General features: G+C 43.3%; 2 protein-coding genes across 13 annotated transcripts in view; one reads left to right on the top strand and one right to left on the bottom strand.

Annotated features, from left to right (window-relative positions):
• Positions 1 to 18,399, top strand: part of LOC117354717 (zinc finger protein 850-like) — a 948,741-nt gene that overhangs the window by 884,791 nt on the left and 45,551 nt on the right. For 9 of the 12 annotated variants that reach the window (XM_033932623.1, XM_033932624.1, XM_033932619.1 and 6 more), the window contains exons 2-3: positions 2,137 to 2,263; positions 15,491 to 16,638. In XM_033932623.1, the coding sequence (XP_033788514.1) occupies positions 2,230 to 2,263; positions 15,491 to 16,638 (1,182 nt within the window). In that variant the 5' untranslated portion in view covers positions 2,137 to 2,229. The remainder of the gene's footprint in view (positions 1 to 2,136; positions 2,264 to 15,490; positions 16,639 to 18,399) is intronic. The other 3 variants (XM_033932620.1, XM_033932629.1, XM_033932628.1) reach the window with 1 other exon arrangement.
• LOC117354716 (zinc finger protein 721-like) overlaps positions 1 to 18,399 on the bottom strand; it is a 375,536-nt gene that overhangs the window by 98,168 nt on the left and 258,969 nt on the right. The window lies entirely within an intron of this gene.

Here is an 18,399-nt window from a genome sequence, read left to right on the forward strand (position 1 = left end):
ACTACTCCATATGTACTTCTGATGTCATGACAATTCAGACATAATTTATGTTATGTTATGGTATGTTTGGAATAATGGTTACATATATGAGGTTCAATAAAAGAAAATTTTCACTGCTTGTTTCTATTATGACTATTTATTCAGTTTCATGGTTATTACAAAAAATATTTTTTTACATGGGGGGGGGTGTCAAAAAATTATGGGCCCCGGGTGCCACATACCCTAGGTACGCAACTGTATATATAATATATATATCCTATATAATAAAAGGCTAACTCGCGCATGCGCAGTCCTATTTTCGTGTTCCGTGCGCTGGTCTGTGGCCGAAGGAGTGCGCATGCGCGCGAATACGTCACCACCCGATCGCCTCCACAAGCCGGACCGCAGCCAGACGACGTTCTCCGTTTCTCCTGTCGCCGCCGCCGATCTCCGTTTCTCCTTTGCCGCCCACCCCCTTCTCTTCCCGCGGGTCCGAATGGCGATTCAAGCAGCGTGTACATCAGTCTCCACACGCTGCTTCGGGCCCTTCTACTGCCCTGATTTGCTCTGCCGCGTCTCTGATGATGTCATCAGAGACGTGCCAGAGTAAATCAGGGCAGAAGGGCCCGAAGCAGCGTGTGGAGACTGATAAAAGCGCTGCTGGAATCACCACCTTTGTAGTCCGGCCCGCGGGAAGGGGAAGGGGAAGGGACAGGGGCGGGTAGAGGAAACGCTAATGCTGCTGCACAGGGAACTGGTGGGGGGGGGAGGGGAAGGGAATGCTGCTTTGGACGGACAGACAGACAGACAGAGAGAGGAAGGGAAACACAAAGAAAATAAGAAATACACAGGGGCAGGTGCTCAGGGAACTGGTGTGGGGGGAGGGAAATGGAGGGGGATGGAATGCTGCTTTGGACAGACAGAGAGAGGAAGGGAAACACAAAGAAAATAAGAAAGACACAGGGGCAGGTGCACAGGGAACTGGTGTGGGGGGAGGGGGATGGAATGCTGCTTTGGACAGACAGACAGAGGGAGGAAGGGAGACAGAAAGGAAAGAAGAAAGACACAGGGTCAGGGAGATACACAGAAAGACAGACAGGCAAAGGGGGCCAGGGACAGAGACAGACAGAAAGGACAGCGGGAGCCGCGTCAGGAGGGGTGCGGGATGCGGCAGTGGGAACTTTTCCAATGGGTGCAACTGGGCAGCTGTCGGGAACCTCTGATCAGGGGCAGAGCAAGGTAAGAGTATCATAGGGATAAGAAGGAGGAGGGAGGATAAAAAAGGAAGGGATGCCTACTGCTGGACAGGGGGAGAAGGAAAGAGATGCTGATGGACAGGGGAGGTGAAGAAAAAAGAACGGAGGACTAATGTTGGACAGGGGGAGAAGGAAAGAGGTGCTGCTGGACAGGGGGGAGGTAAAACAAAGGGAGAAGGGCTGCTGCTGCATAAGGAGAGCAGTGAAGGGGTGGTGGTGGACACAGTGGAGGTAAAAGGAAGGGAAAATGGACAGGGGGAGCAGGCAAGGGGTGGTGATGGACAGCCAAGGAAAAAGAAAGGCAGAAAGAAAGAAAGCGGCTAAGGAGAGAGAGAGAAAAAAAGACAGACACACACACATATGTTCTAGCACCCGTTAATCTAACGGGCTTAAAGACTAGTATATATATATAGAGGTATTAATGACTCCATCTTGTTTTCTGTCTCTCTCTGTCCTCTCTGCATCTTTGTGCAGTTTCCCGCCTTGATTTCATGGCTCTAATTAATAGCAGACCTCTCAGTCTGGCTTGTGGAAGATATAGGGTTTCACATTTTTGAATAGAGATAGTTATATGTATCTTATGAATGCAATAAACCGTGTTGTGTGTGAAGGGATCCCTATGAATGATGTGTGAGAGAATGATTTGTATTTAATTTCAAATGTTTTACATATATAGATTAGAACTTTAAGGGAGCCTAAAAGACACTATTACCATGACAATACCAGTCTTTGAGAGGCCCAGAGCAGGAAAGGTCAGCTAGTTTGACCTCCAGCTTAGAACCCTGAGCCTGCAAACTTACAGTGCCAAAGCAAAGCTATCAGAAGAGTACATCCAGCTGAACTCTAATGCGTTCGGAGTGTTTCCTCGTGTCCCTGAGTGAGTTTCTGGTTTATGTTTCAGAAGCAGGTGACGTTTGAGGACATCACCGTCGCCTTCTCCCAGGAGGAGTGGGAGTATTTAGATGAAGGGCAGAAGGAGCTTCACCGGGAGGTGATGAAGGAGAATTATGAGATCCTGAAGTCTCTAGGTAAGGACTGCATTTTCTTCAGGCACAGGGCTGAGTTACTGATTTTCTGTTCCAGTGCAATAGGTGACAGTAGGGTTATTTCCCTTTAGCCGCATGGTTGCAGAAGGAATCCATTCCGGATTTTTCACTCTGCCGCTGGTCTATTTACTGTTCAGTTTAGTGCCCTCTACAGTTTTTTCCTTCTGCACGCATGGATGCAGTTGTGTCTGTTCTGCTTTCCCCATTTTCAATGTAATTTTGTCCCTTTTTCTGAGGTCGGAGTGGAAATTCCAGGCCAGCCAATCGCTGCCTGGCTGTCCGAAAACTTCCTCTCTGACGTCAGAATTGACGTTGGGGGGAAGACTTCTAGGCCGGTCATTGTGCAGTCGCTGTATTCGCCTCGACTGGTCCTGTTGCTGCGGTGGTGGGGAAGCAGGGAGAGAGAAATTAACCACAGATTAACCAAGTCCACAAAAACATTAATATAATTGAAGAGAGAACTTCTTATTAAATAATAATATTAAATGAAGGAAAAGATCTCAGAATTGCCACTCCAAGGATCATAATGTTATCATTCCTTTAAGGAATTGGGTGTGGATATCTTTCATGGATCTAAAAAACCTTCATGTTATTATTTTAAAAGACTTAATTCATCGTGTTTTTGTAAAATTTCTATGAATGACTTATTTCGTCAAAATTCATCTACTCAATAATTTAAATTTCTAAAATTATAACTTTTTCTTTTAAACTTTTTATACCGTATATCCAAGCAGTGCAAATAGCAATTATTTTTGTGCAAATTGCAGTTGAAAAATGTGCAAAACAGGCAATAATAAGCCTTAGATAAGTAAAGCCTTAAAAGAGTACTTATCTTTCTATGTGAGATAAAGCGGGGTGTGAGCAGAATTAATTTCCTGCCGCTTTATCTCACATAGAAAGATAAGTGCTCTTTTAAGGCTTTACTTATCTAAGGTTTATTATTGCCATGCTATAAGTTATTTTACTTCAATGGGGGAAACAGGCCTTCAGGGATGGTGACACAGGCCTTTAGGGGTGGGGTGCAGGCCTTCAGGGGGAGGTGCAGACCTTTGAGATAAAAGGCTGCTTAGTTTACCTCATTGGAATAACTACAAGACGGCATTGTATCTTCCAAAACAGACAATATTTGTTTATTGTTAGTATAAAAACTTACAGTATTACAGCAGCAAAGACATATCTAAAAAATGTATTGTCAGTTCAGAATATGCAATGGAGAGAAGAATTTGCACCCATATGCTTAGCAGGGGGCTAGCAGTTCCCCGTAGCATAAGTAAGTGAATCTCTATGGCTTTACCTAGAATACACGTGTTTTTTATACAGAGCAATTCTTCCTTTGTTCCAAGAAAGTCCATCCCCGAATTCTGGTTATGTAATTCCCTATTGGTACAAAAAATATTGTATAACTAACTCCTCCCTTTCGTCCACACCTCTCTCTCACCTCCACACCTCCCCCCAGTAAAAGGGGGGGCCTTACAGAAACAGAGAACTGTTGCTGAACTTTATTCTTTCAGCACGGAGACATGCAGCTGCTAATTAGAGGTGTTACAATTCATTGCATATTCGAGTTGGTGTCCTTGTAAGATGAAAAGTTGTCAACGAGATAGCCTTTCCACAATCCAGCTGTCTGGTTCCCATAGCTTGGTTGGGAGACAGCAAACCCATGGTTTGGTACCAAGTTCTTTCATCTCGTTACACCCACATGAGCAAAGCTCCTTGCTCATTATAAAAGTTTTATGGCTTTGTAGGGTGTCTGGCATATGAAGTCTATGAAGTCATATAGCAGTGATAACAGATCAGCATAACCTTGAAGGGATATTCTCCCAGCAGGGAAACAAGAACATCATTGTTAGCTTTGCAAACAGTCTGGGCCTGGCTATAGGAAAATATGTCTGTAGTTTCCAGCAGGGTGTCCAGCATACACAAGTGAAAATCTAGATCTGTAGAGTCCAGTTGAATCATCCATATGTCCAGGACATACTTTTCACCTTCATGGGGGACAGACCTTTAGGGGAGGGGGGCCCTGGTGTAGAAGTGCATGGAGGGAGGGAGGGAAGGGGGGGTTCAAAGAGACGTGCATATGCCAGATTTTTTTTGGGGGGGAAGAAATAATGGGTCTGAAAATAGAGGAGAGGGAGAGAGATGATGGACAATGGGATTTAGGGAGGGAAGGAACAGAAAGGGAGAGAAGTTGGACACATGGGATGGTGTGGAGGGGGATATAGATACTGGATAGGAGGGTAGTTAGGAAAAGAAAGGGAGAGATGGTGGACCCTGGAGTGGTGGGGAAGGAGGGAGAGATGCTGGATGAAAGGGTAGTTAAGAAAAGGTGGATCTGTGGATGGAGACAAAAAAAAGGAAAGATGGCAGATCTCCTGGGGAGGGAAGGGAAACGGAAGGGGAGGACAGAGATGGCAGATGGATGGTTAGCATGGAGAAAGAAGAAAGAAGAAAGAAGGAGACCCTGGCAAGCAAGTTATCAGAAGACAACCAGAGCCTGAGACTAACAAGATTTGAATAATGACCAAACAACAAAAGGTAGAAAAACTAATTATATTTTCTGTTTTTTGATTACAATATGTCAGATTTGAAACGTGTATCCTGCCAGAGCTGGTGTTAGACCGCAAACTTGAGTTAGGATTTAACAGAGAGAGGAAAAGTCTTTTTTGATTGAGCAGCTCTCCTAAGTGTGGAGCTGTGAGGTGGTGCCACAGGAGACCTCTCGAGTGGTGGACCCTCATGGGGGATCCACACTGCATCCCTCTCCTTTCCCATACATCAGGATATTCGTGATATTGTCCTGGTGCATTGGAAGATGCCGGAGGTGCCTTTACGGTTTGCGCGCTCCATGGCTCATCTGTATCCCATCCCGGAGCGGAATCAGGATACTTTTAAGTCACCTGTGGTGGACGCTGTGGTCTCAGCTATTGCTAAGCGGCATACGATGCCCGTAGAGGATGTTTTTGCCTTACGGGACTCTGAGGAGCGTAAGTTGGAGACCCTCCTAACGCAGAATTTTGATGTCTCTGCCTTGGGTGTCCTGGTAGCCATTTGTGGTGGTCTGGTGGCTCGGGCCATGTTTCGGTGGGCCGAGCGTATCCTTGAACGTGAGTCTGATGACTGGTCCTTGGTAGATCAGGAAGTGGCTAAGATTGAGATGGCTGCCACTTACCTCTCGGACGCCCTCTATGACTTGTTGTGGATGTCTGGCAAATCCATGTCTTTCGGTGTGGCCACGCGTCTTACCTTGTAGCTTTGTGCTTGGGCAGCGGATGCAACGTCCAAGACTAAACTCACAAATTCCCTTTTGGGGTTCCTTTTTGTTTGGAGAGGATTTGGATAAGTTGTTTCAGACTCTGACGGAATCTAAAGTGACCCGCCTGCCTGAGGTCCATGCTCATCCGGTGGCGTGAGTTCCACAGATACCGCCCTGTTCGGAGGACTGCTTCCTTCCCAACCTCTGATTCTTCCTGGGGTTCTTTCTTTCAGTGCATGCAGTCCTTTCGGGGGGTGGGGGCCCGTTGGGGTGCTGTGAGTCCCTCCGCTGGTTCTCCTACTGCCCGTCCCACTCAATGACTACTCAATGCAAGTTCTTTCCACAGTGGGCAGTTCTTTCCACAGTGGGACTGATCATGTCCAATCAGTGGGTCTTGGAGGTGATTTGGGATGGTTATGCTCTGGAATTCGCCCACTCCTTGCTGGATCATTTTCTAGTTTCTCCTTCTCACGTGGCATGGAACTGGCATGGAAGAAGGAGGTTTTTCGCCAGACCCTTCAAAGATTGCTAGATCTCAAAGGAGTGGTTCCAGTACGCCCTCACGAGTGTTGACCAGCAGGCGGTCGCCATAGAGGCACAGTCTGGACTTACCGGTTCCTCTCTGGGGGTTGGCTCGCTACAGTCTTCGTTGGTGGCTTCAGATCTCCCATCTAGTGCAAAGGGTGAGTCTGGATCAGCCCCAGTGGACGGTGCTTCTCATGGACGCCAGTCTCCTCGACTTGGGAGCTCAGTGTCTGGGTGGCTCTGCGCAGGGCAGTTGGTCCCTGGAGGAGAAGGCTTGGTTGATCAATGTTCTGGAGACCAGAGCCATCCGTGTGGCAGTGTTAGCCTGCTGGTCCTTCTTGACGGTCAAGTCGGTCCGGGTTCTCTTGGACAATGCCACCACAGTGGCCTATGCCAATTGTCAGGGGGGAATCAAGAGTTCTCTGGTGGCACAGAAGGTGGCTCTGCTCATGGTCTGGGCAGAGTCTCATGTTCTGGACATCTCGGTGTCCCACGGTGCTAGATCCTGGAAACTGGTGTCTCAGTTCTGTGGCCTTCCAGTTGATAGTGCAGTCTTGGGGATCAGCCCCTCATGGACCTGATGGCCATGAGTGTCAATGGAAAAACACCCCGCAACTTCAGTCGTGGCAGAGATGGTCAGGCTGAGGGGCTAGATGCTCTGGTTCATCCATGGCCACCGGATGGTCTTCTGTATGTGTTTCCTCCATGGCCGTTGGTATGCAGAGTTCTTCTTCACATTGTTCGGCATCCCAGCCTCGTGATCCTGGGCCAAGCCTCCATGGTACACGGACCTGGTTCGTCATCTGGTCTCAGATCCTCTGCCACTGCTTCTCCCTTTTGTCTTACAGCTTGGCTCTTGAAAGGGAACACCTAGGTAAGAAAGCGTATTCAGATAAAGTGATCTCCACTTCTCGGGTTTATTTGTGTGTTTGGTGTCTTTATGAGGAGTGGTGTGCTGCATGTGGAGTTGTCTCTTTTCGCACTTCCTTGCCTAACCTCTTGGAGTTCTTGCAAGTAGGCCTGGACAGGGGCCTGGCTTGATCTTCTCTCCAGGTTCAGCTTGCGGCCTTCTCTGCTTTTCTTGTGTTGCTGGCGGCCAAATTGCTTAGGCCTCCAGTTCGACCGTCTGTTCCATCTTGGGATCTTAATCTGGTCTTGTCTGTGCTGGTCTCCCCACCCTTTTTGGTGGCTATTACATCTGCTCACCGGGTTTCTCTTGTAGGTCTCCCTTTCTGGAGTTTTCTAGGGAGCGGGTTGTGTTGCGTCCTATTCCTTCTTTTCTACCAAAGGTGGTCTCTCCTTTTCATGTCAATCAGTCAGTGGTCCTCCTGGTGTTGGGTAGTCGGGAGGGGTCTTTCGAACAGAAACAGTTGCGCAAACTGGATGTCTGTCGGGTCCTTTGCTCTAATGTTCATTGGACCCAGGAGTTCAGGAAATTGGATCATCTATTTGTCCTTTTGGCGGGTCCTCATAAGGGGGATGGTGCTTCCAAGGCTGCTATTGCACGATGGATTAAGGAGACTATTGCTTCTGCGTATCTTCTTTAGAAAGAGCCTATTCTGGAATTTCTCAAGAGGCTCATTCCACTCGGGGTCAGGCAGCTTCATGGGCTAAGACAAAGAACAGCAGCTGTAGCTCAGTTGGCGTAGCTGGCGAGCTGTGGGGACTCTTTCCTGCAGGGATCCTATCCTATACATTTTCCAAGATCATTTCTGTTGGTTAGTTGTTTCTCCTGTTTGGAGTAATGTTACTGTTTATGGTTATTTTTTTCTTGGTTCTGCTTGGCTATTCAGCAGATTGAGGTATATAGGGAAGGGCCAGCTATTATGTACCATACCAAATTTTGGTCTCAGTCTCCACCTGTTGGTCATGATGTGATATTACCCATCGGTGAAGAACTGTACTGGTCTACAGGCTAACAGAAAGAAAGAAAATTAGCAGGTAAGAACCTAATTTCTCCTTTTTGGTTTATCACACACTTTCCAGACATTAAACAAGTTGTAACAGAAAAATACCGTGTTTCCCCCAAAATAAGACAGTGTCTAATATTAATTTTGGGTCCAAAAAATGCATAATGTTTTTATGGCTGTACACAGAGTGTTGTCATGATGGAAGATGGAACTGTTTGCCTATTTGTCAGTTCGTTCTCTACACGCAAAAGAGATGTTCAGTTCCTCAGATATTTCCCTAAATAGTCACTTGCCTGGGTAGTCACCCACAAAGGAATACCACACGAGGGGGAGAAATTGGCTTGTCGATACCCAGAAGAAGAAAGAGCGAAGCACACTGAGGACATTGACTTGAGACCGAAACGAAATTTGATGACGGGAAAGTCAGCGATCCTAGTAGGGGACTCGATCCTGAGACATGTGGACAGCCACATAGCAGGAGGGAGAGAGGATCGAATGGTGACCTGCCTCGTGGGAGCGAGAACAAAGGACATCATGGACAACATTGGAAGGATCCTGGAAGGGGCGGAGACGGAAGAGACCACAGTAATGATCCACATCGGGATGAATGATGTCAGCAGGAGAGACTACAGAAGAAGCATGCTGATAGAACAATTCAAGATTCTGGGAAGAAAGCTGAAGATGAGGACCCAAAAGATAGCATTCTCAGAGATCCTACCTGTACCGAGGGCAGATCTGAAAAGGCAAGAGGAACTACAATCAATAAATGCGTGGATGAGGAAATGGTGTGAGGAAGAAGGATTCCACTTCGTGAGGAACTGGACAGCGTTCTGGGACAAGAGCAAGCTCTACAGGAGTGATGGACTACACCTGAGCATGGCGGGAACTAGACTTCTAGCAAATAGCGTCAGGAGAGGACTAGAACAGGCTTTAAACTGAGAGGAAGGGGAAAGCCGACAGTCAACCAAGCGTTGAGGATTCGGAAGAAGGTATCCCGTGAAGATACTGAGGGAAAACAAGGCTGGGAAAAAACAAGAGACAAATTACAGGAGTCGGCTAACCCAGAAGGAGAGGTTAGAAAGATTGTAGTAAAAGAGAAGACACTACAGACAGCAGCACAGGGAGAGGAAATGAAGACAACAAAATTCCAGATCTGAATTGCATATATACTAATGCAAGGAGCCTAAGAAATAAAATGGGGGAATTAGAAGCCATGGCCAACGCAGAGGACATAGACATCATTGGAATCTCCGAAACATGGTGGAATGAGGAAAGCAGATGGGATACAGCACTGCCGGGGTACAAACTCTATCGCCAAGACAGATTAGGACAGAAAGGCGGTGGAATAGCCCTATATATAAAAGAAAGCATACAATCGACAAGAATGGACACAGCAGAGACGACAAACAGGCTGGAATCACTATGGGTTAAAATACCGGGAAGGAAAGGGCCTGAAATTAAGATGGGCCTATACTATCGTCCACCTGGGCAGTCCGGAGATATCGATGAAGAAATGGAAGCCGAGATGAAGCGAGAATGCAAATGCGGTAACACAGTTATTATGGGAGACTTCAACTACCCCGGGATAGACTGGAGTCTTGGAAGATCAAAATGCGCTAGGGAGACAGGATTCGTGGAGGCTACACAAGATTGCTTCTTGGAGCAGCTTGTTAGCGAACCTACGAGAGGAAATGTCACTCTAGATCTAATCCCAAATGGGTTAGCGGGACCTGCAAAGGAAGTAGAAGTAGTGGGACCGTTGGGAAACAGCGATCATAACATGATCAAGTTCAAGGTGGAGGTAGGAATACCGAAAGGGAAGAGAACCATAGCGACAACTTTTAACTTCAGGAAAGGAAACTACGAAGCAATGAGGGATATGGTAAGGAAAAAACTTAGGAAAACTTCAAAAAAATGGCAAACGGTAGAACATGCCTGGACTTTTTCAAGGACACGGTGAGCGAGGCGCAAAATCTGTATATCCCCAGATTCAGAAATGGGTGCAAAAAGAGTCGAACAAAAGACCTGGCGTGGATAACTAAAATAGTGAAGGAAGCGATAGGCAATAAGAAAAATTCATTCAGGAAATGGAAAAAGGACAAAACTGCGGGGAACTGGAATGAGCACAGGAAGTATCAAAAAGAATGTCACCATGTGGTTTGAAAAGCCAAAAGAGAGTATGAAGAGAGACTAGCCAGGGAAGCACGAAATTTCAAATCGTTCTTTAGATATGTTAAAGGGAAGTAAACGTCTAGGGAGGAGGTGGGACCGCTGGACGACGGAGAAAGGAAGGGAGTGGTGATGGAGGAGAAAGAAGTAGCAGAAAGGCTTAACATGTTCTTTTCGTCTGTATTTACAAACGAAGACACAACCAACATACTGGAACCTGAGCAATTCTTCAATGGAAAAGTCAAGAAGAAAAATTAACATCCATGGAAGTGAGTCTTAAAGATGTGCGCAGGCAGATAGAAAAACTAAAAACTGACAAATCCCCGGGGCCGGATGGAATCCAACCAAGGGTTCTGAAGGAACTAAAGAAGGAGATAGCGGAACTATTGCGGCAAATTTGCAACCTATCCCTGAAAACAGGCGTGATCCCGGAGGATTGGAAGATAGCCAACGTTACACCCATTTTTAAAAAGGGATCAAGAGGAGACCTGGGAAACTACAGACCGGTGAGTCTGACCTCGGTTCCGGGGAAAAAGGCGGAAGCACTGATAAAAGAAAGCATCGATGAACATTTTGAAAGAAACGAACTTCTGATATCCAGCCAACATGGTTTCTGCAGGGGGAGATCGTGCCTGACTAACTTATTGTACTTTTTTAAGGGAATTATCAAACGGATGGACAGAGGAGACCCCATAGACATCATATAGCTGGACTTCCAAAAAGCCTTTGACAAGGTACCTCATGAACACCTACTTTATTGAGTTTCAGTCGTAATGCAAAGCAATTAAACACACATGTAATATTACAATAAAAGCCCTTTGAACTAATAAATATACCTAAACAATCATTTTAACCCTCCTAGCCCCTGATTAATAATCCACTACTAATGACCATTTAAAAATCTTCATGTACCCCTCCCCCCTGGATGTGTATAGATCAATCCTTACAATCATTTCTCAATGTTTTATAATTCCCTTGCTGTACAGCCAACATCCGTTCCATTTTAAAAATATGCCATAAAGATTCCCAGTTTTTCCAATTTCTCAAAATTAGTTGAACAGCAACTCCTGTCGTTATCAAAAGGAATTTATCCTTAAAGATGACCTGTGATACCTTTACCCTTTTATATCCGCACTCCATTTAAATGCATTAAATATCTGACAAAACCTTTATCCTAAACCCATCCCAAGATACTAAATAATATTCTCATAATAATTTCCACCTTAGACTCCATTATCACACTCTCAATATCCTCAGAACAGTAGTGTTTGAAATAAATTACTCCCCTTTTTATTTTTGAATCCATATCCATTAATATGATAAATGATATGAATTCATATATTAATATAACACTTCAATATAAACTCATAAATCCAATTAAAAACAGTACTAATATTATATTTCCAGCTTATGTCTAACAAATTCTCTATCTTGAACCCATCTCAAAAATTTATATCTAATGACTAAAATTAGTCCCCTATCAAGTTCCTTTAATTATAATATGATCATCAGAATCAAAGCAATACCCTCTAAACAATATTATTGGAAATAAGAAACTCATATTCCTTACTTTAAAATCATATCCCCCCTTTACCTTCCCAAATATTACAGAATTCAATTCTACCCTTAATAGAAACTAATTATAGACATTAATACATTTTCTAACCTGAGCCTCAGCTTAACAATTCAATAAAATAATATAATATAGAATATGATATTATTTTATCTATTAACTTCGGAGATTTGAACATGAACTCATAAACAATAATAAATCCATTAGTTTTGACCCATAAAATTTATCTTTCAACCTCTAAATAGACACTTTATATAAATAATCAACTTAAAATAAAACTTAAAATAAAAATAGTGAATAAAATGTCAGAGTTTGGGTTTTTTTTTCCAAAAAACGTTACTGCAGGCCATTCTTCAGTACACAATTCCAGTTCCCCTCTCTTCTCATGAGCTCCTGGCATTGTATCACATAACCCCACCTTACGTAACTTCTACGTCAAGCCGCTCACATTACGGGGCGTTCCCTCATGCCTGATTTTCCTCCAATCAGCTGATATTAAAGAAGACTAGGAGGATTCCACCCCATAACCGGCAATTTTCAACTGTCAAACACTGTTTTACATTTACACCAAAACTTCCAGTGACGTCATCGGGGTCCCCCCCTCTGTGTGAAAAATTGCTGCAGCTGCAAGGCGTGACTGCAGGGCATGCCCTAAGGGGCACGCCCTGCCCCTTGGGAGCCACGAGGAGTCAGGAGGTGTTGAGAGGGTAGACCATCTTTGGGTAAGATCCAAAAAATTTTTGTGTGAATATATTGATGGGTAAAGGAAAAGCTAAACCCAAAAGCTCCACCCCTGCCGCAGCCGTCCCTGTGGACCACCACTTAATACCAGTGACTCCCTCACAAGTTAACCAAGAGTATGCTTCCGTTCCGGGTGCATCTTTAAGTCCCCTTGAAAGGACTCCACCCCTTCCACCATTATCCGATGATGGGGAGCCTATAGTAACCCCTAGCGAAACTTCTGAGGAACCCCGAAAGTCAATAACTTTATCCAAATTACAACATTTGTCAATACCTAAAGCATTAACTTTATTGGATTCAAGGGATGATAATCGGTAAACCTCAGAGGAACCAAAGGATATTACCTTGAAGGATTTGTGGAAAGCTTATTAAGATCAGTTGTTAAACACTCCTCAGATTTCTCAGTCAAAGTTGGAAAGAAGTTGGAGACTTGGTAGATAAAAGATTAATGTTGGTTGAAACACAGACATCGACCTCTGCGGTTAAGGATGTCTGTGTAATTCATTCAAAACTGGAAATTATGGAGAATTTGTCACGCTCAAGAAATCTCCGATTTGTTAATTTTCCCATGACGCACTCGATATCTCCAGAGATTTTATTACAAAAATATTTGAAAGAGATATTAGGTTTAACAAATTCAGAAACTTTTCTATACAAAATTGTTATAATATACCACAGAAAAAAAAAGTAAAATCAGATCAGGGAAACTTTTAGTTTCTGCTGAGTTCGATTTAACTCACTTCCTGGAAGATTCCCAAGATGTCATTAAAACTAGGGCTACTCTTTTGATGAATTAGATAAAAATTTACTCCTGAAATTATATTTCAAAATCAAAACAACAAAATTCTGTGGTGATACTGTGTTGATATTCCCAGATGTGGCTAGAGCTACCCAAATGCGAAGGAAGGAATTTCTTCCCTTAAAACTTAGGGTTTTAGCTCAGGCCGCTAGTTTTTTTCCTAAAATTTCCTTGTAAGTGTATAATCAAAATACAAGAGAAGGAATTTACTTTTTGGGACCCCACACAGAACATAAGAACATAATAACATAAGCAATGCCTCCGCTGGGTCAGACCTGAGGTCCATCATGCCCAGCAGTCCACTCACGCGGTGGCCCAACAGGTCCAGGACCTGTGCAGTAATCCTCTATTTATACCCCTCTATCCCCTTTTCCAGCAGGAAGTTGTCCAGTACCGTACTCTGCCCTATTACGTCCTCTGGAATTGTATTCCAGGTGTCCACCACACGTTGGGTAAAGAAGAACTTCCTAGCATTCGTTTTGAATCTGTCCCCTTTCAACTTTTCCGAGTGCCCTCTTGTTCTTTTATTTTTTGAAAGTTTGAAGAATCTGTCCCTCTCTACTCTCTCTATGCCCTTCATGATCTTGTAGGTCTCTATCATATCCCCTCTAAGTCTCCTCTTCTCCAGGGAAAAGAGACCCAGTTTCTCCAATCTCACAGCGTATGAAAGGTTTTCCATCCCCTTAGTCAGACGTGTTGCTCTCCTCTGAACCCTCTCGAGTAACGCCATATCCTTCTTAAGGTACAGCGACCAATATTGGACGCAGTACTCCAGATGCGGGTGCACCATCCCCCGATACAACGGCAGGATAAGTTCTTTCGTTCTGGTTGTAATACCATTCTTGATTATACCTAGCATTCTATTCGCTCTCTTAGCGGCCACTGCGCATTGTGCCGTCGGCTTCATTGTCATGTCCACCATTACCCCAAGTCCCTTTCTTGGGTACTCTCCTTCAATAATATCCCTCCCATCGTATAATTGTACCTCGGGTTTCTGCTTCCCACATACAATACTTTACACTTCTCAACATTGAACTTCATCTGCCATCTCTCTGCCCATTCCCCTAGTTTGTCCAGGTCTCTTTGCAATTCTTCAAAGTCCTCCTTTGTCCGAGCTCCACTAAATAGTTTGGTGTCGTCCACAAATTTTATGATCTCACACTTCGTTCCTGTTTCTAGATCATTTATGAATATACAAAAGCAACGGCCCGAGCACTGAGCCCTATGGAACACCACTTGTGACCTTCCTCCAGTCTGAGTAGTGGCCCTTGACCCCTACCCTCTGTTTCCTACCCTCTAACCAGTTTCTAATCCATTTATGCACATCTCCGTCCACCCCATGGTGCAATTGTTAAGTTTTCGTGAACAAGAGAAAGATAAAGGGGTCCTTTTATCAAGCCGCACTAGTGGGGTTAGCGTGTCGGACATTTCATCATGCGCTAACCCCCATTGCGTCTTAAATCCCTACCAAAGCTTGATAAAAGGACCCCAAAGTAAACTAGTTATTCACTGATCTTTAAAAGGAATCCGAGAATAAGAAGCGAAAAACTAGAATGATATAACTTGGGGGAAGATTTCTGTTTTCTTAGTTGGATTTTTATTTATAATTATAGTTGAATCTTTTCTCAAGATTGATATCTTATTTCCTTTAATTGTATTTGATCTTATGGTGGCTCCCCCCAAATTAATGTGGGCTCGAAAGATTTATATTAGATACTTATGATATATTTTCTTTTTTTCCTTTTGATGTATATCTTTATCCTTTACTGTTCTTGAAGAATTGTATGAAAAATTTGATAAATAAAAAGAAAATATATAGAAAGAGGGGTTCAAAAAAGGTTAGAACAAGTTTCTGGAGGAAAAGTCCATAAAAAGATTTTTAGTCAGATAGACTTAGGAGAGCCATTGCTCATCTCAGGAACTGGATTTGCTCTATGGATCTGCCTGGCACTTGTGACCGGAGGGGCTACGGTTGGACACAGGATGCTGGACTTGATGGAGCTTGGGCTGGACTCAGCATGGATTTTCTTATACCTATGTGGAAAGACCAAAAAAGCACTTTTAAATATTGACTTAAATATGTTCACACACTCTTATTTGCATCTCTGGTACTGATCAGCTTGGAAATGTTGTTTTCTGAGCAGTGAGTGGGTGGTAAATTTACAAAGGGGTTTTGTATTACTGAACTTGTTCAAAGGTTTTACTCCTACAATAATATACAATGCTATTTTTTATTTAGAAAAAGATGACCCTAAATATAATCCCTGGAAGCTCAGTGAGAAGCCTGAAGGAGTAAAGATGTTATCAGAAGGAGAGAAAGAGAACTGGGGAGAGAAGGAAAAAAATCAAAATCCAAAATATTTACCAGGAGAGTCAGCTCTGCTCAAGATCACACAGACAGAGGAAGACCAGACGGACCAGATGAGAGATCAAAGATGTCCTTGTGATATATGTGAGATATTCCTCAGCGATCGTTCAATTCTGAAACCACATCAGAGATCTGATACTGAAGAGAGATCATCTACATGTACAGACTGTGGGAAAACCTCCAGTCAAAAGGGAGAACAGAAAACCTGCTTAAAAGAGACACATTTTTCATGTTCTGACTGTGGGAAAAGTTTCAACAGCAAGAAAGAGCAAATGCAACACAGGAAAAATAATAAAGGAACTAGAATGTGTACAAGTATCGAATATGGGGAAAACCGTATCAATACACGAAGCATTACAAAATACCAGAAAAACAATACTGACAAGAGAATATCTTCATATCCTGGTTGTAAAAAAAATATAAACCAGGATAAGAATTTCACAAGAAAAAACAAATTTCATCCAGGAGAAAGATCAGTTTTAAATACTGAATGTGATAAAAGCTTCAGTGATGGGGAACCATTCACAGATCATAAAAAGGCTGAAACTGGTGAGGAATCAGCCACTTCTACTAAATCAGAAGAAATATTTTGCAAGATGGCAAATATCCCAGAATATCAGGAAAGTGAGAAAGATGAAAGGTTATTTACTTGTGCTGTCAGTAGTAAAAGCACTTCTTGGAAAAGAAACCACAGAATGGCGGAGAAAATCCCTGGAGGAACAAAGCCATTTACATGTACTGAGTGTGGTAAAAGCTTTCTTTATAAGAGCGCACTCACAACACACCAGAGAATTCACACAGGTGTGAAGCCATTTTCATGTTCTGAGTGTGGAAAAAGCTTTAATCAGAAGGGGAGCCTCACAGCACACCAGACCATTCACACAGAAGTGAAGCCATTTTCATGTTATGAGTGTGGTAAAAGCTTCCGTTATAAGAAATCATTCATAGCACACCAGAGAATTCACACAGGTGTGAAGCCATTTTCATGTTCTGAGTGTGGAAAAAGCTACAGACATAAGGTAAGCCTAAAAATACACCAGAGAATTCACACAGGAGTGAAGCCATTTTCCTGTTCTGAGTGTGGTAAAAGCTTCAGAACTAAGTCACATCTCCAAATTCACCTGATAATCCGTACAGGTGTGAAGCCATTTACATGTACTGAGTGTGGTAAAAGCTTTCTTTATAAGAGCGAACTCACAATACACCATAGAATCCACACTGGAGTGAAACCATTTACATGTACTGAGTGTGGTAAAAGTTTTCATGATAAGAAAACACTGAGAAGACACAAAAGAATTCACACTGGAGTTAAACCATTTACATGTACTGAGTGTGGTAAAAGCTTTTGTGATAAGCGAACACTCATAGCACACCAGAGAAGTCACAGTGGAGAGAAACCATTTACATGTACTGAGTGTGGTAAAAGCTTTTGTGATAAGCGAGCACTCATAGCACACCAGAGAATTCACACTGGAGTGAAACCATTTACATGTACTGAGTGTGGTAAAAGCTTTCGTGATAAGACAAAACTCACAGGACACCAGAGAATTCACACTGGAGTGAAACCATTTACATGTTCTGAGTGTGATAAAAGATTTCGTGTTAGGACATTACTGTCAAGACATAAGAGCATTCACACTTTAGTAAAACCATATCCATGTACTGAATGTGATAAAAGCTTTTGTGTGAAGGGAACCCTCACAATACACCAGAGAATTCACACAGGAGTGAAGCCATTTACATGTACTGAGTGTGGTAAAAGCTTTCTTGAGAAGGCAACAATGAGAAAACACAAGATAATTCACACTGGAGTGAAACCATTTACATGTACTAATTGTGGTAAAAGCTTTCGTGATAAGACAAATCTCACAGTACACCAGAGAATTCACACTGGAGTGAAACCATTTACATGTACTGAGTGTGGTAAAAGCTTTAATCAGATGAGTAACCTCATAAGACACCAGAGATTTCACACTTGAATGAAACCATATACATGTACTGAATGTGCTAAAAGTTTTACTGATAAAGCAAAACTTGCAACACACCAGAGAATTCACACTTGAGTGAAACCATTTACATGTACTGAGTGTGGTAAAAGCTTTACTCAGATGAGTAACCTCAAAACACACCAGAAAATTCACACTGAAGTGAAGTCATTTTCATATTCTTAGTATGATAAGTGCTTTACTGAAAAGTGAACATTGATAGTACATCAGATAATCCAGACAGGAGTGAGATGAAGATGCTAGACAGAGTTCATTTCTGTTGCCATAAAAGAGGTCTCTTTCTTACTGAGGAAACATAGAAACATGATTGCAGATAAAGACCAAATGGCCCATTCAGTCTGCCCATCCGCAGTAACAATTCCATCTTCCTCTCTTTAAGAGATCCCATGTGTCTATTGCACACCTTCTTGAATTCAGACACAATGTCTGTCTCTACCACTTCTTCCGAGAGTCTGTTCCACGCATCTACCACCCATTCCGTAAAAAAGTATTTCCTCTGATTACTCCAGAGCCTGCCACCTCTTAACTTCATCCTATGCCATCTCATTCCAGAGCTTCCAAATGAAAGAGACTCGCCTCATGTGGATTTACATCACGTAGGTATTTAATTATTTTCTCTTACCCTTTGAGTTAACTTTGTGAACCAGATTGAGTCCGTTTTGGGAAAGGCCCGATATATAAAGCTAAGGACTGGATTGGATTAAATGTCTCTATCATATCTCCCCTCTCCCGTCTTTCCTCCAAAGTATACAGAGTGAGATCTTTAAGTCTGTG

Source organism: Geotrypetes seraphini, chromosome 2 (genome assembly GCF_902459505.1).
Source record: "Geotrypetes seraphini chromosome 2, aGeoSer1.1, whole genome shotgun sequence".
Taxonomy (NCBI): Eukaryota; Metazoa; Chordata; class Amphibia; order Gymnophiona; family Dermophiidae; genus Geotrypetes; species Geotrypetes seraphini.